Raw genomic sequence first — 27,962 nt, 5'->3', positions numbered from 1 at the left:
CAAGCTCCACCCAAGGTAAGAGGTCTGACCAATTGTAATGATGGTCAGAAATATAGCAACGTAGAAACTGCTCCAAGGACTGGTTGGCTCGTTCTGTGGCCCCATTAGACTGAGGGTGATACACAGAAGAGGAGGAAAGCTGAATTCCCAACTGTGCACAAAAGGCTCGCCAGAACCTAGATACAAACTGGCTGCCCCTGTCCGAGACGATAACCTTGGGTAGCCCATGTAATCAAAAGATCTCCCAAGCAAAAATGGATGCCAGTTCTTTGGATGTAGGCAACTTCTTAAGTGGAATGCAATGTGATATTTTCGAGAACCGGTCAACCACCATAAGGATAACTGTGTTGCCCTAGGAGTTGGGTAACTCCACAATTTATTTTTTATGTGTTCTAGCTGTGACTGGCATACTTCCAATGCAGAAAACCACCAGCCACTGCACTAGTGTGATCGAGCCCTTTACCATTCCATTGCTTTGCCAATTTAACCTGCATTCATCCGATAAATGTCAAATTGCACTTAGCTGTTTTTCTGGTCATTTGGCTGAAACTTCTACATACCACCATTACTTCCTGTCCTAAAAGGATTTGGGGGACATCTTGCCAATAGGAACACAGACTGCATAGCTATCCCTCCCCCACTCTTTCTAAAATAAAAAAAAATGTTTTGGCTGGAGTTGTGCTTTTAACCTCCCTGGCGGTATTCCCGAGTGTGGCTCGGGGTTAAAATTCAGGACCATTAGCGGTAACCCCGAGCCACACTCGGGATTGCATCGCAGGATCCTGGTGCCTCCTTACTTACCTTGTCCCCGGGATCCTGCGATGTCCCCCGCAGTGTACGCGGGCTGTGTCCTCCTCCGAAGCCTCTCCGTGCCAGGCTCCGTTCCCTGCGAGCGTCGCGGCGCACGGGGGGCGGAACCTGGCAGCAAATTCAAAAAAATGTAAAAAGCATAACACATACAGTACTGTAATCTTACAGATTACAGTACTGTATGAAATCATTTTGCATCCCATTTGTCCCCAGTGCTTTGGCCCATGCCCTGCATGCAGTTTTATATTGCATATACTGTTCTTTCTGCCTGGAAACTGGAGATTGTCCATAGCAACCAAAAAGTGTCCCTTTACGTCAAAAATGGCTTTAGACCAGCTAGAAAACAGCGATAGTAAATTAGAACACTTGCAGAATTGAGCGATAGTGAATCGTGTGGAAATTTATTTTATTACTATTTATTTTTATTTTTTTTAATTATTATTTTTTTTTTATTATATTATAATTTATGTTTTTGTGTTTCAAACTTTATCATACCCGGGATATCTACTAGACTCTTGTTTGGACAGATTTAGGTGTTTTATTGTTAAGAATTACAGGCCTACAATATAAAACGCCAAATTTCCATGCAAAATAATGGTACCGCTTTCAGCACCTAAAATCAGAAAGAATCATACCGCCAGGGAGGTTAAAGTGCATGTCCAGCCAAAGATTATTCTTTATTTTGGATTTAGTAGGGAAGGGTTAGGACCCCTGCCAGGTTTTTACTGTTATCCGGAGCTCAGTAAGGCTCCATTCACATCTGGGAGTTTTGGCCATGATCTGAAAACGCCCTAGAATCGCAAAATGTAGGTTCAGTTGCCATTATTTTCAATGGCACCTAAAATGCAGTGCAAGTTTGGTGCAATTTATTATGTGGCAAATCACATTGCTTGAAGCTTGTTGCCCAAAAAAAGTTGTTTTTGGGTGACAAGCTTCATGTGATGCAGCTTTCTGCGATTGCCACATCATAAATCACATGACAATCATGGCAAAACCGCACTGCAGTTTAGGTGCCATTGAAAATAATAACACCTGAACCCACGTTTTGCAATTTTAGTGCATTTTGAGATTGCGGATAGAATCGCAGCGATTCTGCCACAATCTCAATATATATATTTATATATATATATATATATATATATATATATATATATATTCATATTCACGTGTGTTTGAGCTTCTGTTTGGGGTGCACACCCTAATGCAATAGGCTGCGCACACCTGGTTACATCGGTGTGCGGCGACCGCTGCACCAGCTTCGATCTAAGGTAAGTATTTCATAATGAGCTAGTATGCGATAGTTTTTTTTTTTTTGGATGGGTTTACAACCACTTTAACCAGGCAGCATGTGAGTGTAATACTCCAACAGACACAAACAGAAATAAAATGCTTTTTCAAAGTAGAGTAGGGAAAGGCTAGAGGCATATTCTCCCCGTATAGCTATTGCAGATTTTCCTTCACTATCTGTCTGATAAAAACATCAACAGGACAGGAAGTGAGGGTAAATCTCCCCAACAGAGTCTCTGATAGTAGTAAAAAAAAACATGAGGAGTTCTAATCCTTCTCCTCTCTATCCAAAACTAGAAAAAAGTTTTTGCCTTCACATACACTTTAGACTCTTTCACACGTGCGGACTCCACCAGCACATCCACCTACTCAGCGGATGGATGACAGGTGCAGAGTGAACATGGACACAGCCCACTTTCCTCTATGAGTGGTTGGATGTAAATGGACCACTGTTTACATCCGACAATCATCAGATCCGATCCACCAGACGGATGTGGAATGGATCACCCATCCATCTGTTTTTAGCAGATCAGATGATGGCAGGTGTAAACGGAACCATGTCCGTTTACATACGCATTTCTATAGAGGGCGATTAATGGTCCGATCGAGTCCACCTAAAAAATGGACAAGTGGACCCGATCAGACCACCTGTGTGAAAGGGGCCTAAGGCTGCATTCACACTTTCACATAATGGAAACAAGCATTCCCTCTTGCGGTTTTGTAGCAATCACCATATGATTTGGAATTGAGGGCAGAATAACAGAGATGTGGAGTCGTGGAGAAGTGTGAATAGGGCCTTGAAGCAGAATTTCACCTTCTCAACATTGACTCTTTTAAATCCTTATCCTGCTGTCATTGTTAAATAGATAGGAAAGTATATTATATTTACTTGTTTTAAACTTTTTTTTTTACATTTCTTTTGTTCCTTTCTGGTTTCCATGCCTAGACAAATGATGTCATACATCCCAGGAGCCTTCAGGAAGGGAGGTAAAGCAAGGAGGAGGGGGATTTCTCAGCTAAGCACACCCTCCTGCTTGCAAGCCTGAGCTAAGGACAGATGGATTCCAGGAAGTAAATGCTACATGAATCATTTGCCCTTACTCAAGATGGCCACAGCCAGAAATGCTGGGGGGCGTTTTTAGATGAATGGGGGCATTTGCTTTGAATATTAAAAAATAATCAAAAAGCATTTTCTGTTTGTAGTACTCGGAAGCAGTGTAGTTCCACTTTAAAGTATCGTACCGACACTGATTCAGATAACAAACAAAAAATATATAAGTCATTTATAGTGTATTATACAAATCTAAATGATACAATTCAATAGACTACAGCTGCCATAAAATCCCTATGCAGATGCAGCTGTATACAATTCACTGTTTTGCCGCCTTCATATTTTTAGGAAATTACGACGATGACAATGAAAATTCCGACGATTCTTCCTATACCACCCTGACTTCCATGACTCCAGTGAAGGTAAATTGTATTCAAGAGCAAACATTCATTTTCTTCTAGTTTCCCAAGATTACATCTGTCCAGTTCTTCCTATAATACAGAAGTGTGCTATTTGTATGATTTCAGATAACCCCACCACCAAATGCTGAGGCCCAGAGTATCAAAATGGTGTTACATATCCTACTACACATCCTTACAATGATAGCAATACCATTTACAGCTGTAATAGTATACAAATGTGTAAGTACAACTGTAATTCCTGATTCAGCAAGCTGATATAGCACTGGATAACTGGATGGTGTTAAGTTTTCTATAGCACTGTGTTCCATTGAATAAAATGCCATGTTTATTTTCATAAATTACTATTTTAACCTTATTTTTATTCTTTTGTTGCATATATGTGCTGCTTTTTTTGGTGGTATTTGATCACCTTTACGTTTTTTATTTTTTGCACTATAAACAAAAAAAGACCCAAAATTTGGAATAAAAACAATATTTTTTACTTTCCGCAATAAAACATATCCAATAAAAAAAATTGTAAAAATCTGATTTCTTCATCAATTTAGGTCAATATGTATTCTGCTACATATTTTTAGTAAAAAAATCCTAATAAGCGTATATTAATTGGTTTGCGCAAAAGTTATAGCGTCTACAAACTATGGGTTATTTTTATTTATTTATTTTTTATTAGTAAAGGTGGCAATTAGTGACTTAAAGCAGGACTGCAATATTGCGGCAGACATTGTAAAAAGAATTGACACTTTTTGAGAACCAGTGACACTAATACAGTGATCAGTGCTAAAAATATGCACTGTCACTGTACTAATGACACAGGGTGGGAAGGGGTTAACATCAGGGGCGATCAAAGGGTTAACTGTGTGCCTAGCCAGTTTTTATGTGAATTGTGGGAGGTGCTTTTACTAGTGGAAGAGATAGAATTTATTCCCTGCTTTGCAGGGACACAAACTCCCTCCCTTCCCCCCTGTCAGAACAGCGATCTGCCTTGTTTACATAGGCAGATCACAGTTCTGTGTCTCTGCCTGACAATCGGGGAGTGCCGGCAGACATTGAGTACCCGGAATACGCTGATCGCCTTCCGCTGTGTGTTATCACAGTGTATATACGTGATCCGGCTCACGGCTGCTGCCCTGTAGCAGTAAGGCCACTTTCACACTGAGGCGCTTTACAGGTGTTTTAGTGCTAAAAATAACGCCTGCATAGCGCCTGTAAAGCACCTCTCCTGTCACTCCAGTGTGAAAGCCTGAGTGCTTTCACACTGGTTCAGTGCGCTTGCAGGACGCTAGAAAAAGTCCTGCAAACAGCATCTTTGGGGCAGTTTAGGAGCGCTGTATACAGCGCTCCTAAACTGCCCCTGCCATTGAAATTGTGGGCGCTTTTAACCCTTTATCGGCCACTAGTGGGGGTTAAAAGCGCCCAACTAGCGCCTAGCGGCCAAAAAGTGCAACTAAAACAACGGTAAAGTGCCGTTAAAACTAGTGCCGCTTGATGACAATAAAGATATCTGTGTTATAAGCAGGAAACTTTTTCAGGGGGATGACATGAGACGTCTGTCAGGAGGGGAGGATCTGGGGGTGTGGCGGTGAACTGGCGTCCTGGCGGCCTCGCTCCCTGGGCGTCCTAAGTGGACAGGACAGATGGTGCGGCATAGCGGGGGAATGGAGAGAGGTACCTCAACACCGCAGCCAAGCGTCTCGAGCTGTCATCCGGAGAGAACCGGGCTCAGCGGCACAGCGAGGTGAGGTTCCCGTTTCGCTGGGGACTCCCGCACCTCTCTCTCCCCTATCCCCTTCTCTTACTGGCGCCGTGTGCAAGGACCGGCGCGGCTTGGCAGCAGAGAGACCAGCTGACCGAGATCTTCTAATCCCGCCGTGTTCATCAAAGGACCCCCCCAAGGGAGAACACAAGTAGCTGATACCGGCCCGTTTATCCTGGCAAGTATAGACGCTGGCTGATAAGGCTGACGGTGAGAGGTACTTATCCCTACCTGATCTTTAAAAGGTAAGAAGAGTACTGAATATGGGTTTTCAACCATAGAAGAGGTGATAAAGTATGAAATTTGCTTAATAATTCCACAAGGGACTTGCTTATTGTCTGGCAAATCTGAGAAGGTGACTGGTAATATTGTCTATGTAAAAAACCTGGTTAATAACAGAACTTTAGACAACAAACTACAGCACTGTTAATAAACATTTGGAGGCTCACTCTGGGATCTAGCTGGGCTCTTGCAGCAATGGCTGATTTCCTCTGTATAAGCTAAAATACACAAGAAGAGAAACGGGATGACACCCTTTTCGTTAACTGACACAAACACGAGAGCGGAATAGCGGGTCTACTTAATTGAACAAAAAGACAATACCCGACAAGGCATCATTCTATATCCGCACATTCGATGTAACACTGCTATATTCATTCTGGTTCAGCGTACATCTGAAATCTCAATAAAATCGGGGAGGAGAGAGGCAGGACACATCTAGATGACCCAGGCCACTAAATTTCCAAGATAACATTTAGTCTGACTATTCCCCAAACACATAGGATATACCCTAGGTGGGATACACGTGGCATCCAAGGATATGGTCTAACCTAATCAGCAAAACCAATTACTGCGGCCAGGGTCTTGCAACCCCTGAAAGGGAAATAGAGGTCTCTGGAACATCTACCACAACAAACGAGGACCAATGGTGGCAAATAAGGGACAGTGAGAAATTCCGGAACACCAGCTTTAATTTAATTAAAAAATACTATGGAAAAGGTCAAGAGTATCATAGTGATTCATTACCGTTAACTACCCTTGAAGACCATCAGTATTTATGCCATCATTCGCTGGGCCTCTGGGTGCAAGTTGGGACCTATAGGTTAAAGGGTACAGGATTAAAACACTTTTAAATAACTGACTATCTACCTGAGTAACCCGGCAATACCTTGCACTAGGGGGGAAGCTGTATTCGTTATAGTTAGACGCTAAGGTCTTCTGGCAAGGTTGTTAAAAATTCATCACCCTCTCAATCTTCGCTACCACACCTCGGAACAACAGAGAAATAGGGAGCACTTTTTAGTAGTCTGCGATACTAGCACTTATAGGAAACCAAAAATAAAAACACTTAAAAAATAGTCACTACCTTCCTAACAGATCCTATTCACAGGAAATAGATTTTTCACTCCATTATTAACCAAGAACAGAATATTGGTGAGAGGACACGGGCAAGAGTATAAAACTGTCCTAGGGCCGGATTAACAAAGATTCATTGGCACTAACAAGATAAAGTCGTCCAAAACCCCTCTTATTTAATCCAGGGAACATAATAATGAGCAGAAATACATCCAAAACAGGAATAGGGGGCCCCCCGAAGACACCCAAGGACAATTCATCCGGAGGTGCTGCTGGGAGCTCAATCAAGCAATACCTAGCTGGAGGGGTGAGCCCTGGAAGTGCCCACCAAGAAGCCCAAACATCAACTTTGGCGGATAAGAGGAAGAAGGGCCAAAACGGGAAGGGGGACCAGACGCCCATTCCATCCAGAGAGTCGTCATTGATTGAAAGTGCTCACGAAACAACCAGAACGATGGAACACAGGCTGGATCCAGACCTCCCCACCAAAAATGAAATCGCAGAGATGTTTAAAGCTCTGGAAGCCTCAATTAAAACAGAGATTAATATGCTAAGGACGGACCTGGGTAATCTCTTGGCCAGAGTTGAGAGAGCGGAAGACACAATGGACCAACAGGAACGGGAAATTTCTGATCTAAAAGAACAAATTAAAACAACTCAACAAAACAAGATAAAAATTTGTTATAGACTGGAGGACCAGGAGAATAGAAGCCGCAGACAGAACTTGAGAATACGTGGCATTCCAGAAAAAAGGGGTGAGGACCTAAGAGTGATAGTGGCGGCTATATTTTCCCCCCTTCTGGAGCTGGGAGGGGAGGACTTTCCAAAAATCGAGCGAGTGCACCGTGTGGGAAGGTTAGACGTTAGCCGAACAGAAAGAAGCCGCGACATCATCGTGAGGTTCAGATACTACGTCGATAAGGAAAAAATATGGTCAAAATTGAGAGGGCATACTCCACTCCTATATGAAGAGGCCAGGATCCAAGTGTTTGCAGATTTAGCCAAAGACACTTTAACAAGAAGACGTCTCCTGAAGCCACTTTTGGAACAAATGTTAAATCAAAACATAAAATACACATGGGGATTCCCCTCATGTCTATTGGGCTATAAAGACGGGAGAACAGCTAGGTTGAGATTCCCAGAGGAGTTAGACGAATTCTGCAGGAAATTAGACCTTCAGGTCCCTACAACAATAGATTGGTCCAATGATCGGTGGATAGAATTGGGAATAGGATCGCTATAAAAACGGAGTGGGAGGGGAATTTTGGGGAGGGGGAGGGACGGGGGGAAACTAGTAGGAGATTAGGAAAGGTGGGTGTCACGGGAAGCTGAAAGAACATCTGGAAGCCAGGAAATATCGACCGGTGGCCGGCACACCAACAGATCCACCTTTAGAGGTGGAGACCAATGGAGGGTCACGATTTTTGCGACCCACATCGGCCTGAGGGTCTAGCTAAGACCAAAGGGGGGAAGGGGGGGGGAGGGGGAGAGGGAGGGAGGGGGAGAGGGAGGAAGGGGGAAAGTGGGAGGGGCGGGAAGGTGTGGGGGTGATGGGAAGGAGTTGCACTTTAAGTTTAATAATGGAATTAAGGGATACCTCTCCAGGGTCTAAGACAGATAGGCGCGTAAAATCTCTCCAGGGCCTAAAGACAGAGTGCGACGGAAGGGATGCAGAAAAATGACATCAACCACAATAAAATGCATTACATACAACGTTAAAGGTCTAAACGCAGCCCACAAAAGACGAAGTATATTTAACGATCTTAGACTGCTTGGTCCAGAGGTGGTATTCCTCCAGGAAACACATATCTCACGCCAATCAAGATTAAGACTATTCTCGGGGGAATATCCGACCTGGTACCAAGGAGATACTATTTCAAGCAGAACACGCGGTGTTGCCATCGGATTTTCAAAAAGAGTCAGGTTCACGTTAGAAGAAAGATCAGTAGATACAAAAGGCAGATACTTATTCCTAAGAGGTAGACTAAATGAGAAAGAGTATACACTAGCTAATGTATATGCACCAAACAAAAATCCGATGGATTATGTGGTAAAAATCTTGGAGAAGTTGACAGCGTTTAGAAAAGGGCACTTGATAATAATGGGGGACTTTAATTTTTGTATAGATCCAGGCTTGGATAGCACGGCCCGTGCACAGGGGAAGATCAGTGGGCAACTAAGAAAGTTCAGGCAAAAATTGGCCAGCCTGCAATTAGTGGACATATGGAGAGTACACCACCCTAGGAAACGTGACTATACGTTTCATTCCCCTGTGCATGGGACATACTCCCGGACTGACTACGGCCTGATTGACCATAGAGCAATCGAGAAGGTGGTCGATTCCTGGATAGGAAACATAACTTACTCAGATCACGCACCCATGACCATGGAAATAAAAACAGGCGAAGAAAATAGACAGTTGGGGCAATGGTGCCTAAATGAAGAACTGATAAGGTGGGAGGAAGGGTTCAATAGAATCAATAAGGAATTGAAGAATTATTTCGTGGAAAACGACACAGGAGAAATATCTGGATGTACTCTATGGCAGGCCCATAAAGCCTATATAAGAGGAATACTAATAGAGCTAGGGTCACGGCGGAAAAAAGAGAGAAGCAAGGAACGCCAAAAATTAATAGAAGAGCTGGCCAGCTTAGAACTGAAACATAAGACACAATCAGGACAACCGTCCCAAGCCACGTACAAACATATAATAATTAAAAGGACAGAGCTGAAAAACTTAATGGATCAAGAGGTTCAAGCAATACATAGGAAGATCTCAGGAGACAGGTATAGATGGGCCAATAAACCGAGTAAACACCTAGCAAAAACAGTACAAAAATGGAAAACCAGGAACTTTATAGAAAAAATCCAGACCAAAGATGGCCACATAGAGTACTCCTCCAGGAAAGTAGCAGAGGTATTTAAAAAATACTATCAGGAGCTATATTCAATTCCAAAACAGGGCATCCAGCTTAATAATAGTAGAGAGAGAAATAATAAGTACTTAAGAAAAGCAATGCTTCCTAAAATTAAAGAAGAGGAAAGAGAGTGTATGGAAACACCAATTTCAGAAGAAGAAGTGAGAAAAGCAATAGCAGGAATGGCTCTGGGGAAAAGTCCAGGTCCGGATGGATTTACATTAACTTACTATAGAACATTTAAAGAAGTTCTGATCCCCAGGCTGTGCCAGTATTTTAATGGGTTAGGTGATGATTACGAGATGAGCAAGGAGGCCTTAAAGGCTTCCATTACGATCTTACTCAAAGAAGGAAAAGAAAAAATATTATGCTCAAGCTACCGTCCTATCTCTCTCCTTAATACTGACACGAAACTCTACGCAAAGATACTCGCTGAGAGGCTAAAGGGATCAATGAATGCTCTGATTAGCCCAGACCAGGTGGGTTTCATTCCTAAAAGAGAGGGGAAGGATAACGGGGTCAGGACATTGCTCCTGCTCCAAAAAACAGGGGAGAGCGGTCCCCCAGGACTACTGCTGTCGATCGATGCCGAGAAGGCTTTCGACAGGGTAGACTGGGGGTTCATGTTCCTGACCTTGGAGAATATGGGTCTCGGACCCAAAATGATCCAGCAGATCAAAACTCTGTACCAACATCCCACGGCTGAGGTAGGAGTGAATGGAGTAATGTCTCAGCCATTTGAGATGGCAAATGGAACGAGACAGGGGTGTCCCCTGTCCCCGTTGCTTTTTGTTCTCTCTATGGAACCTCTCTTAGCAACAATACGGGCAGATCCAGAAATAAGAGGTTTTAAGATCGGCAAGGATGAACACAAGGTTGCAGCTTTTGCTGATGACGTGTTTATATCTCAGACCCTACGATCACCTTGCCCAAGTTAATGAATGCCCTAAAGGAATATGGAGAGCTGTCCAACTTTCAAATAAATTTTGTAAAATCAGAAATATTAAATATAAATTTAAATAAAATAGAAATAGATACATTGAAAAAAGAATATAGCTTCAGATGGACTGAAGAACTAAAGTACTTAGGAGTAAAGCTGGCTAGCTCAAACAAGAAAACATTTACAATAAACTATTTACCTCTACTAGACACTATAAGAACTGATTGTAAAAACTATGCCCGTAAAGCCCTCTCATGGATAGGACGTATAAACGTCATTAAGATGTTCCTACTCCCCAAGATCACATATCTGTTCCAGATGGTACCACTTCCACTTCCCCTATATTATTTGAGAAATTTAAAAAAAATTATAATGAGTTTTATATGGAAAAATAAAAAACCGAGGGTTCCTTTCAGGATCCTAAAACAAAAGAAAACACATGGAGGTTTAGCAGTTCCGGATATTCAGAATTATTACAATGCCGTAGTGCTGTCTAGAATGGCCGAATGGGCAAAACGAGATAATGAAAAACGCTGGGTTAGAATAGAGGAATTCCTATGCAAAGCACCACTTGGAAGTGTTATCTGGAATCCTCCACAAGCTAGAATTTTTGATAAAGACACACATGTAATAACACACAACGTATTTAAAATTTGGGACAGGGTACATAAGAAAGTGATTGGAAATTACAACTCACCACGAATTTCACTAGTAGATAACAATTTTTTTCCACCGGGATTAGAAAGTATAGGAGGAAATGATGCACTTTGGGGTAAGACACAACTAAGACACATTATTAGGGAGGTAAAATTATGACATTGCACGAGATTAGAGCTGGAAGGGAGACACGAGGGTTAGATGGGTGGCGTTATCTCCAGCTGTGTCATTTTGTGAGTAGGTTACCAGGTCTGATCAGGGCGGGGGATAAACTTATGGACTTTGAGAGGTTATGCGATACCGAAGACCTAAGAAATATAGTCTCTAAAATGTATAAAGTCTTGATGAAGATTGACCAGCTGGAGATACCTCCATTCATAGATAAATGGGAGAAGGAATTAGGCACAAAGAAAGATGATAATACAATTAAGAGAATTTTGGATATGATTTGTAACTCGGCACTGGACGCACGTACGACAGAGATGAACTATAAATGCATAAGCAGAAGCTATCTTACCCCAGAGATAGTAAGCAAATATCAAAATAGAACGGCGTACTGTTGGCGAGGATGCCAGGAGATAGGAACAATGTCGCACCTATGGTGGACATGCCCTAAAATAAAAATCTTCTGGGGTAAGATACGCGGGTTAATTAAGGAAATAACCGGAAAAGATGTAGCAGAAGATCCTTGGGAGGTTTTGTTCCATGGGGGAGGCGGAGACATCAAAAAATATAAGCAATCATTAGTACCTCACCTTCTGAATGCTGCGAAGCGAATAATCCCGAAGAATTGGCAGAGGAAGGAGAGCCCTGAGATATGGGAATGCATAGATGCTGTTGAAGAGACATACAATCTGGAGAGTAAGGTCCGCGCAATAGAGGAAAAAGGTACTACGGGCTCTGAGGAATGGGAACGATGGGTAAAATGTAAAAAAACGTGGTGTAGAGCACAGAACTAAAGTCTAGAATAGTGAAGGAGAGATGGGTGTATTAGACCCTGGAGAGGTTGGGCTTTGGGTGGGAGGGCGGGGAGGGGGGAGGGGGATCACCGAGAAGAAGCCGATATCTTTCATTCGGTTATGTTAGCCTTTTGGGGGGGATAATGCTAAGATGTTAGATTTACCAATAGCTGGTTGTAATTTATTTTTTGATATGGCTAAACGTCACAATGATGAGACAAAGGAGAGGAGATGGAAGATAAATGAGCTGCAAAGCTGATTCGCACCTCTCAATATGGTCGACTGAAGTGACAAAAGAAAAAAAAAAAAAACTAGTGCCGCTTTACCGCCGACGCCCCCGCTGCCTCAGTGTGAAAGTGCCCTTAAACTGCTAAAGGGCAGACGACAAGCAGTTAATAGAAACACAGCATTTACTGTTGCAACTCTTTTCTGGTACCAAACAGCTTTTATACCTATTAAATTGAGTAAAGATACTTTCGGAGAAATAACAGCAATTCTGACCTTTTCACCTTTTCCACCAATCCTGAGCACCTTCACCACCTTCCTAACCAGACCAATTTTCAGCTTTCCGTGCTCTCGCATTTTCAATGACAATTACTCAATCATGCTACACTGTACCCAAATTAAATTTTTATCATTTTGTTCACACAAATAAAGCTTTCTTTTGGTGGTATTTATTCACCACTGGGTTTTTTATTTTTTGCGATATAAGTGAAGATTTTGAAAAAAAACAATCTTTTCTACTTTTTTTTTTTTAAAAGATTTTTTTTTTTTTTTAAAGTGAACTTATCCCTTAACCACTTCAGCCCCGGAAGAATTTACCCCCTTCCTGACCAGTGCGTTTTTTGCGATTCGGCACTGCGTCGTTTTAACTGACAATTGCGTGGTCATGCGTTGTGGCTCCCAAACTAAATTGACGTCTTTTTTTTCCCACAAATAGAGCCTTCTTTTGGTGGAATTTGATCACCTCTGCGGTTTTTATTTTTTGCGCTATAATGAAAAAAACGCAATATTTTTTACTTTTTTCTATAATAAATATCCCCAAAAAATTAAAAAAAAAACATTTTTTTCCTCAGTTTAGGCCGATACGTATTCTTCTAGATATTTTTGGTAAAAAAAAAAAAAAATCGCAATAAGCGTTTGTTGATTGGTTTGTGCAAAAGTTATAGCGTCTACAAAATAGGGGATAGTTTTATGGCATTTTTATTGATAATTATTTTTTTACTAGTAATGGCGGCGATCAGTGATTTTTATCATGACTGCAACATTATGGCGGACACATCGGACATTTTGACACATTTTTGGGACCATTGTCATTTATACAGCAATCAGTGCTATACAAATACACTGATTCCTGTGTAAATGACACTGGCAGTGAAGGGGTTAACCACTAGGGGGCAGTGTAAGGGTTAAGTATGTCCTGGGGAGTGTTTCTAACTGTGGGGGGGCGTGGCTACGTGTGACATGTGACTGATCTCTGCTCCCGATCACAGGGAGCAGAGATCAGTGACACTGTCACTTGGCAGAACGGGGAGATGCTTGTTTACATGAGCATCTCCCTGTTCTTCCTCTCCGTAAGGCGATCACAGGTATCCCCGCAGCGATCAAGTCCGCGGGACCTGCGACCCGACTCACAGAGCTCCTGTAAAGTCTTTTTTTCTTGTAGTTAAAAATAACAAATATGTTATACTTACCTGCTCTGTAATGGTTTTGCACAGAGCAGCCCAGATCCTCTTCTTCTCGGGTCCCTCTTCGGCATTCCTGGCCCATCCCATCTGTTGAGGGCCCCCACAGCAAGCAACTTACAATGGGGGAACTTGAGCCAAGTCATGGCTCCCTGTGTCCATTCAGGTCCGGCCCACCCCCTTTTCTCTCCTCATTGGCTGAATGACTTTTATTGACAGCAACGGGAGCCAATGGTGCCATGCTGCTGTCTCAGTCAATGAGGAGGGCAACCCGTGCAGTTGAGACACTCCTGCAACATCGATGGTTCTAGAGGGATCTCAGGTAAGTATTAGGGGGGCTGATGCACACAGAAGGCTTTTTGTCTTGATGCATAGAATGCAAAGGAATAAAAACCCTTCTGCCTTTACAACCACTTTAATGTCTAATTCAGATTACTCATTTTTAGATATAGCTTTAATGAAAACAATGGAAATACGGTGCACGAAAATACAGAAAGGATATTACAAAACAGACATTTGCAGACCCCTGTTATTTTTGGATACATTTGAGTAATAAGGTTTTATGCATGTAACTTCATCACAGCAGGAATTATGGATTAGGTCTAGAGTTTGTATGTGTAGGAACCTGCTGCATTCCTTACTAGCTGACCTGCTTTGTATCTGAGGGGGACATGCAAGGAAAATTAAAAAAAATTTAGCTTGCACATGATTGGATAATAAAATTAGCAGAGCTTCGCCTCATTTCAGATCTTCCCCTCAGAGCTACAGTGACTGCACTTCCAAGTGCACTTGTAGTGCAGAGTGGATTTGCCTTTAGACCCATTTCACACCGAGGGCGTTATGCAGGCGCTATAGCGTTAAAAATAGCGCCTGCAATCCGCCCTCCAACAGCTGCTAGATTGTTTCCAGTGTGAAAGCCCGAGGGCTTTCACACTGGAGCGGTTCGCTGGCAGGACGTTAGTCCTGCCAGCAACTTCTTTGGAGCGATGTGTTTACCGCTCCTCCACCGCTGCTCCCCATTAAAATCAATGGGGCAGCGCTGTGATACCGCCGGCAAAACGCTGCTATTGCGGCGCATTGTGGGCAGTTTTAACCCTTTCTCGACCGCTAGCGGGAGGTAAAAGCCCCCCGCTAGCAGCAGAAATGCGCCGCAAATCCGACGGTAAAGCGCCGCTAAAAATAGCGGCGTTTTACCGCCGACGCTATGGCCAGCTTGGTGTGAAAGGGGTCTTAGGAAATCAACCCCAATGTGTCCTAAACTGGTTATTTTGTTTTCCAAATGTTCTACCTCTGATGAATGCCTAGTACAAACATTAGATAATAATCAGATTGTTTTCATCTTGCAAATTTTGGAGAAATGAGGGTGGCACTGTGTTTACTACAACTCTCCCTTCCCTCCACACAGTTTGGGGCTTGTCAGATCTTATTATTGCCATAGACGTCCATTCCTGTGAAGAGGGGAAATCTTCCAATGGGAACACATGTTGCTGTGAAAACTGCGTTAGAAGACATTTCTCTTTACTTTGAGCTGATTCCCTTTTCTTTCCTGTTGTGTGTCTGGGGCAGTAAGTGAGTGGGAATCTCCACAGTAAAGACACACGGCAATTAAAACCTGACAAACATTTTAGCCCTTCTCCATGCTAACCAGAACTGGAAAGAAAAAGGTTTCCTGAAGTTTCACTTTATTGTGAACATGAGATTTGCCCATGCAATATTTCATATTTATTTGACTGCAAAAAATTTTTTTTTTCAAATGTTATTTTTTGGTCATAGACAGTTTTTCGGTTCATGCGCAATGATGTTTTCTTTGATTGCATGAATGAAATTTACCACTGGAGGAATTGAGAAGTATAGCGTGGGGAATTAGCAGAGGAGGATCCTACTGTTGCAGACCGCTGACAATGATTGAATAAACATCTTGGAATTGCTTTGCTTTTTCATGGACTTTGGTCTTTTGCATATAAATCTCAGAGGACTGCCGTATACCCTAATTCTGATGAATGATCTCAGTTTATATTAAGGGTTGGCTTGTGTGCTTTTTTGCTGTCTCCTTGATATCTGCCTATATCACCTAACACTACACATTTTTTTGAATTTATATAATTATCATTAGGAAGTTAATTTTTAGCGCACTATAAATTTTGTTTTTTAAATTCACTATAGTAGTGTCAGAACACTTTCACATGGTTGCAGCTTGATTATTTAGTTATTTCCTTATTGATTTATTACACACCATATCAGCGCTTTAGTACACTATTGTTTTTTTTACAAAAAATACAAAACACCCCCTTTATATTAATTACTTCCCGCCCAACCTATTGTCAAATAGGGGACCTTTGTCGCTCCGGGTGGATATCATATGATGAATGATCAGTGTAACGGCCCGCTGCCAATCACAGTGGATAACATGACAATTGTACACAACGAATGGCTTTGATTCATTCCATTCATTGTGTACAATTGTGTTGCTAGCTGTGATTGGTCAAAGTGATCACATGGTACAGACAGGGCCAATCACACCCAATCTATACCATGTGATTAACTATGACCAATCACATCTAATCACAACAATACACACTAAATAAATCTACTTCATTCAGTAAAAATGGTTGCTTATACCAATGTAATTCACTGCTATAAGCAATCATAGTGTGTAAAATAAAAATCCTGATCACTTCCCCAGAGTAGTAGTAGTACTATGGTAACACTGTATTGCTCTGGTCAAGGTGTGTTAAAAAAAAAAGAAAAAAAAATGTAATAACTTTTTTTCTACATTTAAAAAAAATTAATACATATTTTTTTTCCACATACTGTCACCAGTCAGTGTCCGTTATCACCACCACACCGGTTATATGATAATGCTATACTGCACTGGTGACAGTATGTAAAAAAAGAATTGTGAAACATTTTTTTAATTTCTTAATTTTCTAAAATTTTTTACAAAAAATGACAACTTCAAAAAACTTGTCATACCTCTTACTAAATACGTTGGACTGTCTACTTTACAAAAAGGGGTCATTTGGGCAGTGACGTGCGGTGAGCTCAGTGGCTGGTGAGGCACTGGCTAGTAACAGAGCCAGAAACACACAGGTTACATACGCCGCGATCGTTAGAGTGAGAGCAATAATTCTAGCACTAGACCTCCTCTGTAACTCTAATGCCCTGTACACACGTTCGGATTTTCCGATGAAAAATGTGTGATAGGACCTTGTTGTCGGAAATTCCGACCGTGTGTGGGCTCCATCACATATTTTCCATCGGATTTTCCGACACACAAAGTTTGAGAGCAGGATATAAAATTTTCCAAAATTCCGATCGTGTGTACACAAATCCGACGGACAAAGTGCCACGCATGCTCAGAATAAATAAAGAGATGAAAGCTATTGGCCACTGCCCCGTTTATAGTCCCAACGTACGTGTTTTACGTCACCGCGTTTAGAACGATCGGATTTTCCGTCAACTTTGTGTGACCGTGTGTATGCAAGACAAGTTTGAGCCAACATCCGTTGGAAAAAATCCTAGGATTTTGTTGTCGGAATGTCCGAACAAAGTCTGACCGTGTGTACGGGGCATAAACGTGTAACCTGTAAAAAATTTTAAAGCGTTTTAAAGCGTCACGAATGGAGATTTATAAGTACTGAAGTTTGACGCAATTCCACAAGTGTGCGCAATTTTAAAGTGTGACATGTTAGGTATCTATTTACTCGGTGTAACATCATCTTTCACATTATACAAAAAAATCGGGCTAACGCTAGTGGTTTTTTTTTTTTCATTCATGAAATTGTTTTTTTCCCCCAAAAAAAAGAGTTTAAAAAAATTGCTGCGCAAATACCGTGTGACAGCTGATCACGTGATGTAAACAGAAGATCGGTAATCTTTTTCTTTTTCTTCTCACGCTAACAGCGCGACGAGAATAAAAAGCCGATCACCGGCTTCTGTTGAAGGGACATTAGTCCCGAAGAGGAAGAAGTGAAGCCGCCTCATATATATATGTGCCCGCCAGTACCGCCTGACAGTGCCACCAATCAGTGCCCACCAATCAGTTTCCACAGTGCCCACTAATCAGTGCCTACCAGTACATAAGTGCCAGCAATCAGTGCCACCTATCAATGCCCACAGGTGCCACCTATCAATGCCCACGAGTGGTGCCAATCAGTACCTCATCAGTGCCACCTAGCAGTGCTGCCTATCAGTGTCACCTACCAGTGCTGATCAGTGCTCATCACTGCCGCCCATCAGTGCCACCTATCAGTGCCCACCAGTGCCGCCTATAAGTGCCCATCAGTACCACCTTATCAGAGCCAACAGTGTCACCTTATCAGTGCCCATCAATGCAGCCTATCGGTGTCCATCAGTGTAGCCTCATCAGCGTACATCAATGAAGGAGAAAAATTACCTGTTTTCAAAATTTATTAACAAAATATAAAATGGTTTTGTATTTTTTTTTTATTTTGTCTTTTTAAAATAAAAAACCCAGAGGTGATCAAATACCACCAAAAGAAAGGCTCTATCTGTGGGAAACAAATTATAAAAACGTAATTTGGGTACAGTGTTGTATGACCGCGCAATTGTCATTCAAAGAATGACAGCACTAAAAGCTGAAAATTGGTCTGGGCAGGAGAGGGGTTTAGGTGCCCAGTAAGCAAGTGGTTAAGGTAATTTACTATATTTTCAAAATCTGTACTCAAGCAGGTGGCTTAACGGACAAATTACTGAAGTTTGAAGTTATAACTTCCAACCAGTAATTTCACAGTAAATAGAAGTAAATCTTATACCCATAAACACATGTTTTTTCCTTGTAGTTAAGAGGGCTGGGCTGAAAGGGAGAATTTGTCTTTTAGACACATACCCCTTCTATGACACTGCAGTGAGAGGCATGCCTCCACTGCAGCATTTTTAATGGACAGCTGGGACCAATGGTATTTTACCATTGGTCAAAGACTCCAAGCTGTTCATTGAGCTCAGTGCCTCTGACAAAAAGTGAGGAGAGGCACTGTGAGCTCAACCTCTCTGCTGCAAACAGAGTGTGTCAACTTGTATTTAAGACCCCTTTCACACTGAGCCACCCCGGGCGTCAGCGGTAAAGCGACGCTATTCTTAGCGCCGCTTTACCGGCGTTTTAGCAGCGCTATTCAGCCCGCTAGCGGGGCAGTTTTAACCCCCCGCTAGTGAATAAAAAGGGGTTAAATCCGCCCACAAAACACCGCTGCAGCGGCGCTTTGCCAGCAATATAATGGCGCTGCCCCATTGTTTTCAATGGACAGGAGCAGTGGAGGAGTGGTGTAGGAGCGGTGTATTCACTGCTCCTACAGCGCTGCAAAGACGCTACTGGCAGGACTTTTTGTGATGCCCTGCCAGCGCAGAGCCCCAGTGTCAAAGCACTCGGGCTTTCACACTGGGTTTGCAGCTGAGGCTTTTTTCAGGTGCTTTACAGGTACTATTTTTAGCGCTGTAGTGCCCGAAAAACGCCTCAGTGTAAAAGGGGTCTAAAGTGGCCGCTCTGTATTTAGCTTTTGACAGGCTGCGCAAGGTGCCCCATATGGAAACACACAAATGCCTGTGCTGTCAGAGGAGAGGAGACATGTCATTTGTTCCTAGTAAGTAGGAACAGCGATATGTCTCCTCGCCTACTCAGTCATATCCCCATACAGTTAGAACACACTAAGGGAACACACATTTAACCCCTTGATTGCCCCCTGATCGCTGTATAAATGTCAATGGCCCCAAAAATGTGTCAAAGGTATCTGATCTGTTCGTCGCAATACTGCTAAAAATCGCAGATCACCGCCATTACTAGTAAAAAAAAAAATAATAATAAAAATGCCTTAAAAATGCCATACATCTTTCCCCTAGTTTGTAGACGCTATAACTTTTGCGCAAACCAATCAATATACGCTCATTGTGATTTTTTTTACCAAAAATATGTAGAAGAATATATATTGGCCTAAACTGATGAAGAAATTTGTTTTTTAAAAACATTTTTGGGGATATTTATTATAGCAAAAAGTAAAAAATATTTTTTTTTTCAAAATTGTCGCTATTTTTTTGTGTATAGCGCAAAAAATAAAAACCACAGAGGTGATCAAATAACACCAAAAGAAAGCTCTATTTGTGGGAAAAATGGACGCAAATTTAGTTTGGGTACAGCATTGCATGACCGTGCAATTACCAGGTAAAGCGACGCAGTGCCAAATTGTTAAAAGTGCTCTGGTCAGGAAGGGGGTAAAACCTTCCGGGGCTGCAGTGGTTAAATCATAATGGCAACAGAAACTACCCAAATGACCCTGATCAAAAGTTTACATACCCTGGTGATTTTGGCCTGATAACATGCACACAAGTGCTTGGACGCCCTCCCAGAATAAGCTGACCGTGCTGTAGTCATCTTTTGGCTATGGCCTGGTCGGCAGGTGGTTAAAGACTGGCTTTGCTGACATCCCTTCTGGCTCCAGATCCTGCTTGCTGTTCCACTACTTTGATCCCTGACTTCTGGCTTGGCTGACTATTCGTTCCAGTTACTGAACCCTGGCTATGTTTTGACTACGTTTGTTCTTTTTACTCTTATTAATAAACAAGTGTGATTTAACTGTACTTCTGTCTCAGTCTGATTTCATGGTTTCTGACAGTAGGCGAAGGCCATGAATTCAGAAGATGCAGTCAATCCACTTGTTGGTAATATTTTTTCCAGATTGAATGAACTGGATCACCACATGGATCAGTTTGCCATGGCATTACAAACGCTCCTGAGTCGCACAGCTCACCTGGAATCTCCCACTGTGGCCACCCCAGTACAACCTATGTTGCAGGCCGACCCTGCTGCTGCGCCAGTCTCTGTGCAGGCACCCGCCTTGAGTGTTACCTTTATAAGAGGTATGTCTGGTTCCACTCCGCTTCCCCAGCAATTTGGGGGCGTTCCAATCCAATGCAGAGGGTTTCTCAACCAGATTGAGATATACTTTGAGATGCTGCCCCAGGTGTTTCCCACGGACAGAAGCAAAGTAGGTTTTTTTGATATCTTTGCTTTCTGAGAGAGCCTTGGCCTGGGCAAACCCTCTATGGGAGACGCAAAAACCTGTTGTCCTGTGCTACCCTGAGTTTGTGGCTTCGTTTAAAAGGGTATTTGATGTTCCCGCATGCTCCACTTCTGCTGCCAAGTGCCCCATGTCCATCGAACAGAGTACGAGAACTGTTGCCGACTACGGTTACCCTTTCTTGGGCTGAGTCATCCATCAAGATACAGGCTCTAATCAACTCTGGGGCTGCAGGCTTGTTCATTAATGCTGCCTTTGTATTGAAGAACTCTGCCTTTGTATCTAAGCACTCCGCTGCAGTTGTGTGACACTCCACTTGCCTCTGAGACTCTTGACGGGAGACCTCTACAGCCTGCCCACGTGACTCATGAGACGGTTCGGTGTCTATGGCTGTAGGGGCTCTTCACCATGAGATAATCCAATTCCAAGTTATTTTCTCACCTAAGTTCCTGCTGGTTATTGGTTGTCCTTGGTTACAGAGGCACAACCCCCCTTTTGATTGGCTCCATGCTGAGGTTCTCTCCTGGTCACCACAATGCAGTGAGACATGCTTCCAGAAGGTAGCCAAGGTTCTGTGCACCTCTTCACTCTCCTCCCTGCCAGAGGAGTACCGCGATTTTAGCAATGTCTTTGACAAAGGTCAAGCCGGTAGTTTGCCTCCACACCGGCCATATGATTGCGCAATTGACCTTCAACCTGGGGCCATACCCCTGATATGACTGATTTCTGATTGGGACTCTAAAACAAAGTTAATACTGCAGCTGCAGGAACAGATTCACAGGACTCAATCACTGTGTTTAAAATGTCCGTTCGATCAAAAATTTATTATTACATGTTATTTTATACATAGATAAGAAAGGGGTGGTGTGAGATGTTATTAAAAAGTAACAAATAGCAATATGTTATTAAAAGCTAACAAATAGAAATATATTATTAAAAACTAGCGAATAGAACAATTGCAAAAGTAAAACCTTGAAAAGGGAGGGGGGAGTAGAGAGCGTTTAGTAGGAGAAGTGTCTGTGTGTTAGGTGAAGGTTACAGAACACATTTCAACAGTGAGAACAAAATGGATTCTCTTGTGCTTAAATGAACAGTACAATGAATGTCCATGTCATTTCCCCCCTTTTGTTTATTTGACACCATTCTTCTCCGCGTTACATTCAGCCGATTGCTGGTAACTCCTGTTACATTGGCGCAGAGAGACGGCGTCCTGTTCAGCTCTCTCCTAGCTTTCTCACAATAATGGGTTCATCAGGGCTGGTGGTACATTTGTTGGTACAGCGGGTAGTCACACAGAGGCATAGCCTGATGAGGAAGTAAATAACAAACATGAGAAATAGGAACATCACAATGTAAGCGCCTAGTTTCTGTAACCATGTTGCTATGCCATATAAAAAATCACCAAAACCTCCTAAACCCTGAAAGGGGTTCCATCCATCTTTAGCAATATCTCTGGCCTTATTCTGTAGTTCTCTTATCTTAGCAAGATGTCCTTTAATAATGTCCTCATTATCAGAAATGTATATACAACAGTCAGTGCGAAATATCTTACACATCCCACCTTGAGCTGCAGTGAGATAATTTAGCGTTAATCTGTGCTCGAATACTACTTTTTTAAGCTAAGCCATTTCTTCATTTAATAAACCTATATCAGTGGTAGTAAGGTTAATAATCTCATCTACAATTCTAGTGTAATTATTTAGTCTTTTCATTGCTTCAATTCCCCATCCTGTCCAGGAAGGGAACCATGACCATGCCATGTCACCTTCAGTGAACAGCTCTCTTTTGAACACTAAAGGGTATTCTGGACTTTGATCTGGTCGCACTGTATCTTTGCGAACAGCCAAAGCAGGTACTAACTTCCCAATATAACATGTACCTGTAACATTAGTAGGAAGCCAGGCGTAAGCTTTATTTCCACATATATAATATAACCCTCTACGTATGGACGGTATGCCTGCTCCTAAAAAACTGGAAGCAATAACATGGAATCTCAGGAAACCGATATTTTCACATATTGGAAACTGTGAGCAATTTGTACTATAAAGGGTTCTTTTTAGTTCTGGATCTGGGATATAATAATATTGACCATAGTTTCCTCCATAAACTGTAATTTTTGCTCCGCTGCAATCTGAATTGCCCAACCGTCTACATATATGCCCCGTACACACGGTCGGATTTTCCGATGGACAATGTCCGATCGGAGCGTGTTGTCGGAAATTCCGACCTTGTGTGGGCGCCATCGGACATTTTCCATCGGATTTTCCTACACACAAAGTTGGACAGCAGGAGATAAAATTTTCCGACAACAAAATCCGATCGCGTCAATTCCGACCGTGTGTGGCCTGTTCCGACGCACAAAGTGCCACGCATGCTCAGAAGAAATTCCGACACGGGACAGCTCGTTCTGGTAAACTTAGCGTTCGCAATGGATACAGCACTTTCGTCACGCTGCAATGTAAAAAATGGTTTAATACAGCGCACTCTCTTCTTCTTTATAATGTGACAAGAATTAAGTAGTTTTGCTGCTCATATTCACACACACTTCTCACAAACTTTTATTTGTGTTTTTTTAGTGGGATTCCCTCAATATATTGTTATTAGTTGTCACATCTGACAGTTTTATATTTTTTATGTTTTTTTTATTTTGTTTTTAAGCCTTTTTTTTTCTTTAATGTTTGGATTTTTTCCAAGGCTGATCTTTGTTCAATGTTATTTTTATTTTTACTCCAGAATATTTTTGTGTGTGTTTTGTGTGGCAAGTTACCCCAACACCATTGATATCTTTTAATATTTAATCTCAAGGAGATTGTTTGTTGTTGGTGTCCCTTGTTCATTTCACATTGTATATTTGAAATGTACCTGAATCCTCACAAACAAACTGTCATTTTTGAAGTAAAACACATAGGAGAGTATAATTCAAACCAAAATTCCTTTATTAAGGGATCAGAACCAAACAAAGAGGAAGGCAACACTGGATCAACAGGAGAAATTAGCAAAGCCTGGGACCCCCACGGCAGACATCAATTCTTCAACATCAAAATTGGTGGCCTGAGGAGTCCATATGTAAGGGAGGGCAGTCTGGTCCGGGATTCGCAGAGATCCGGATAGCAGCAGATGTGTCCCCAGGCTGTGGTACCACAAGAGGCTGCATTTTTTGGCCGACCAGACTGGACCCAGGGCAATCACTGTCTGGTCTTCCTTTCACACTTCCTTCCGGGCTGTGGCTGTGCAGTTGGAGATGTGGCAGGAGGAGGAGTAGGACCTGGAGGAGGAGGAGGACTGGGGGGACCTGGAGGAGGACTGGGAGGACCTGGAGGAGGACTGGGAGGACCTGGAGGAGAGGGAGGAGGAGGAGGACCTGGAGGAGAGGGAGGAGGAGTAGGACCTGGAGGAGAGGGAGGAGGAGGAGGAGGACCATCCCAAAGCTGTGTGTGAGGTGTAATTTGGCCCCTCATACCTTTCTCCAGAGCCTCTGATATGAGGGCCTCACACATGGCTTTTTGGCCCTCCTCCATCCTCTGCATTTTATATGCTATGAATGCAGCAATATTCTCCTGCATGGTGTGGGGTGCTCCCAGGACCTCTGTAGCCCCCCAAAAGAATCTGATAGCCGCCTCCTCTAGGGCACTCGTCCTACTGCCACTTTCTCTTTTCAGGGGGGGTGGAGGGACCTGCAGATCAGCCAACCGGCTCGGCCCGGCCACCTCCTGGCTGAGACTTCCCTGTGTATGAAAAAGGGACATGGTTGTAATGTTTTGCATCATCAATCACAATCCTAAATTAGTACTCCAAACTAACATCTAGTTAACATCATTGATTGGACAAGCAGAAATATTTAGAGGAATGCTATACCTGGCTCAATCTGGGCTCCTCCACATGTGGCCTGGAAGGCCCAGGTTGGGCGTCCGAAGCCTCAGCCGGGGGGGAAGGAAGCGTGGAAGGAAGACTGGAGAGGGATGGCCTGGGTTCAGTCTGGCCTGCCATAAAATGCAGCCTGTCGTAGTACAACATCCTGGGGACATAGATGTCATCTGCTGCTCCGGATCTCTGCGAATCCTGGACTTTCTTGCGCTCCCTCAGATATGTGCTCCTCAGGCCACCAATGAAAATCTTTAAATAAGTGATGTCTGCTGTGGGGATCACCTGCTTCACAATTTCACACAATTGCTCCAGTGCTGCCTTCCTCTTTGCTTGGTTCTTGAAATGGGGGTGGGTAATCTCCCACAGACAGGGCAGCTCACTTAGCATATCAATGAATAGTGACATGAAGTCAGTATCTCTCATTAAGATATCCATGTTCACTGCAAGACACAACACAAGACAAAGCCTAATGTCAGACAAAACTCTCCTAATCTTGTTACAATATAGGCCTCAATCTAGAAGCAGTATAGGCACAAGTTTGTCTCTTACCTTCGTTCTTACGATCGGCGCGTCCAATGCTCCTTCCTCCGCTCACAGATCGTACGTAATACGCACGCGTGTTACGCTTTATACACACTGCGCATGCGTGTAACTCCGCCCGCCCCTGACGTTCTTTCTAGTGTATTCCCCGCCCCTTTTCGTTCGGCGCAGTGGGTGAAGAGCATGATGGCAGAGTTACAGCAGGTGCATGCTAATTATAGCAACGAGGAGGAGGAGGAGGAAAGGCCGGATCCAGGCACGTCCCGATCCAGAAGGAGACGTTTTAAGGCCACAAATATGTCGTTTGGGGAGATGTTGGAGATGGTACACATCATGAGGAAGTCCGACTATGACGGAAAATATGGGCCTTACCCCAACCCCAACATCCGAAAGGCAAAAATCATTGGTAAAGTGGTCAGGAGTCTAGAGTGGAATTTCGGGGTACGAAGGTCTAAAGATCAGCTCAGGAAGCGGTGGTCGGACCTGAAGTTGAGAGAGCCAGAGCAGTACCGAAAGATCCGGAGAGTGCTGCAAAAAAGTAAGTAGTTGTGCTGTGTTCCTATTCTTTCTGTCTTTATTACGTTACGTACGTTCTGCTCCATATGCTTTTATTAATTGTAACGTTTAAAAGGGCAACTTTAATGTTCATGGCCCCTTTATTCGTTCGTATCAAACATTTTTATTTCGGCCTCTAGAACACCATTGTTTAGGCCATATGCATTTTCACACATTTTTTGGGGCCTACTTGGATGCCAAAGATTTGTTTGTGTAGATGGGTTTGTTACTAGAATGAAATGACAACTAGATTGTGTGTAAAGAGAGGACACTGAGCAGCTGTTTTCACATCTGGACACTGGAGCACTAGTGTGGGACACAAGAACACCATTTTTATTAGGGGGGCACACAGGTGCTCCAGTGTATACTATAGGGGGGGCTACATCTGTGAAACTTGTACCAAACATGTAAAGTATTGCAGCTTGACAAAGGGCAATAAAAAAAATATACATCTTGGAACTCTGCTAAAATAGACAATTGTACCCCACTTCCAAGCAATGTTTCCTATTTCTAGTTCTGCCATCAAATATCTGTGTGCTAATTATACCATTTTTGTTTTACATAGGGGAGAAAAGACTCGGAGGACAGCCCTCATCCGAGGAGACCACAGACCCCCCACCTATGGAAGAAGGTGAAATACCCCCAAACGAAGAAGAAGAGCAGGATGAAGAAGAAGACGTGGTGGAGATTGGCACCACAACAGGTGAGTGTCTGCGACCACAGGCTCAGGTAAAAGAGATGGATGGTGGCAGATTTTTGAGACCTTTTTTTTGTTCTTTATTTCTTTTTAGGTGATCGTGATGTGAGGGATCCTGAACGCTTTACTTCAGAAAGTGCCCAGATACTTATCGGGGAGATCATGGGGTGTAATCTCCAATTGCAAAACATCCAGAACCAAATCAGTGATGTTATTAAAAAAAATAACATCATTGATGTTTTGGGGCGAATTTAAACCCCACAAAATCACCTGTTTTATTAATGTGGTCCAATCTTCCAAAAATTTTTAAAATGTTTAGAAAAGCCAAATTTGGAGGATGCACACAGTGTGCCAACATGTGCTATCTGCCATCACGGGAGATCAATGGACGCGTTTTGGGGGTGCACCACCTTCCTCAATTATAAAGTCGCATTGAGGAAAGGCTTTCTCCCCCAAAACACGTCCCTTGATCCCCCCTGATGGCAGATAGCACATGTTGACATTCGGAAATTGGTGTGCATCTTCCAAATTTGGCTTTTCCAGGGGTGATTTCCCCCCATCTGAACGCTAGATCAAACCCAGTTCCTAAATACTGATGTCTGATCTAGCCTTCAGGTTTTACCTAATGTGAACTTTGTAAGTTCAAGTTTTTTGGCTTTCTTGTTGGTTTTACACAGGCCTGTTTTATCTGAAATGGATATTTTGATTTTTCATAATGCTACTGCAAACATTGTTATACAACAAACATGTTGGTTTGTTTTAAAAACCTTTGGTAAATGCGCATGTGATTGTGCAGGTATAAAAAAGTGCCTTACTCAAGAATGTGTGGATTATTGTCTCAACACTACAACACTTTTGGGGTGATGTAATTGTTGTTTTATGCACAAATGGGGGTTATTTCCTAAGGGCAAATCCTCTTTGCACTACAAGTGCAGGTTCAGTGCAGTTGCAAGTGCACTTGTAGTGAAATGTGTTTTTGCATTTAGGAAGTACCAGCCAACACTGTTTTTTATAAGGTTACCCAATCACGACATTTTCTGCACTCAACACATTTCTGTCAGGGTCAGCTAAAACAAACACAAGCAGTAAATGTCCACCAAGAATTTCTTTTGGTTGTTTTTTATTTGAAAAAGGTGTCACAGATTGTCTGGCATATTGATAGCCCCCCTACCCGCAAAGAACTCCAGGTATCGTAACCGGACATCACGGGCATTCAGGGAGGGCAAGCCAGGACGGCCGCTTTCAAGTGCCGTCATTGTTGATGTATTTGGGATTCCGGCCTCAGGCCCAACTGAGCCAGCATAGTTGGCTGAATGTTTTTGTAGAAAATTATGGAGAACACAGCAGGCAAGTATTATATGGTTCAGTTTATACTCCGCCATATGGATGGGTGTCATAAATAATCGGAACCGGCTGGCCAGGATTCCAAATGTGTTCTCC

The 27,962-nt window shown here is 42.8% G+C and overlaps 1 protein-coding gene across 3 annotated transcripts in view; it reads left to right on the top strand.

The window, feature by feature from the left end:
- Positions 1-27,962, top strand: part of LOC141132645 (hepatitis A virus cellular receptor 1 homolog) — a 111,425-nt gene that overhangs the window by 47,002 nt on the left and 36,461 nt on the right. For 2 of the 3 annotated variants that reach the window (XM_073621267.1, XM_073621265.1), the window contains 2 exons: positions 3,497-3,570; positions 3,676-3,840. In XM_073621267.1, the coding sequence (XP_073477368.1) occupies positions 3,497-3,570; positions 3,676-3,825 (224 nt within the window). In that variant the 3' untranslated portion in view covers positions 3,826-3,840. Of the gene's footprint in view, positions 1-3,496; positions 3,571-3,675; positions 3,841-27,962 lie in introns of those variants that run through there. The other variant, XM_073621266.1, reaches the window with a different exon arrangement.

Source organism: Aquarana catesbeiana, linkage group LG03 (genome assembly GCF_042186555.1).
Source record: "Aquarana catesbeiana isolate 2022-GZ linkage group LG03, ASM4218655v1, whole genome shotgun sequence".
NCBI classification, from domain to species: domain Eukaryota; kingdom Metazoa; phylum Chordata; class Amphibia; order Anura; family Ranidae; genus Aquarana; species Aquarana catesbeiana.
The sequence above is the reverse complement of the archived record's forward strand: the minus strand, read 5'-3'. Positions and strand labels throughout refer to the sequence as shown.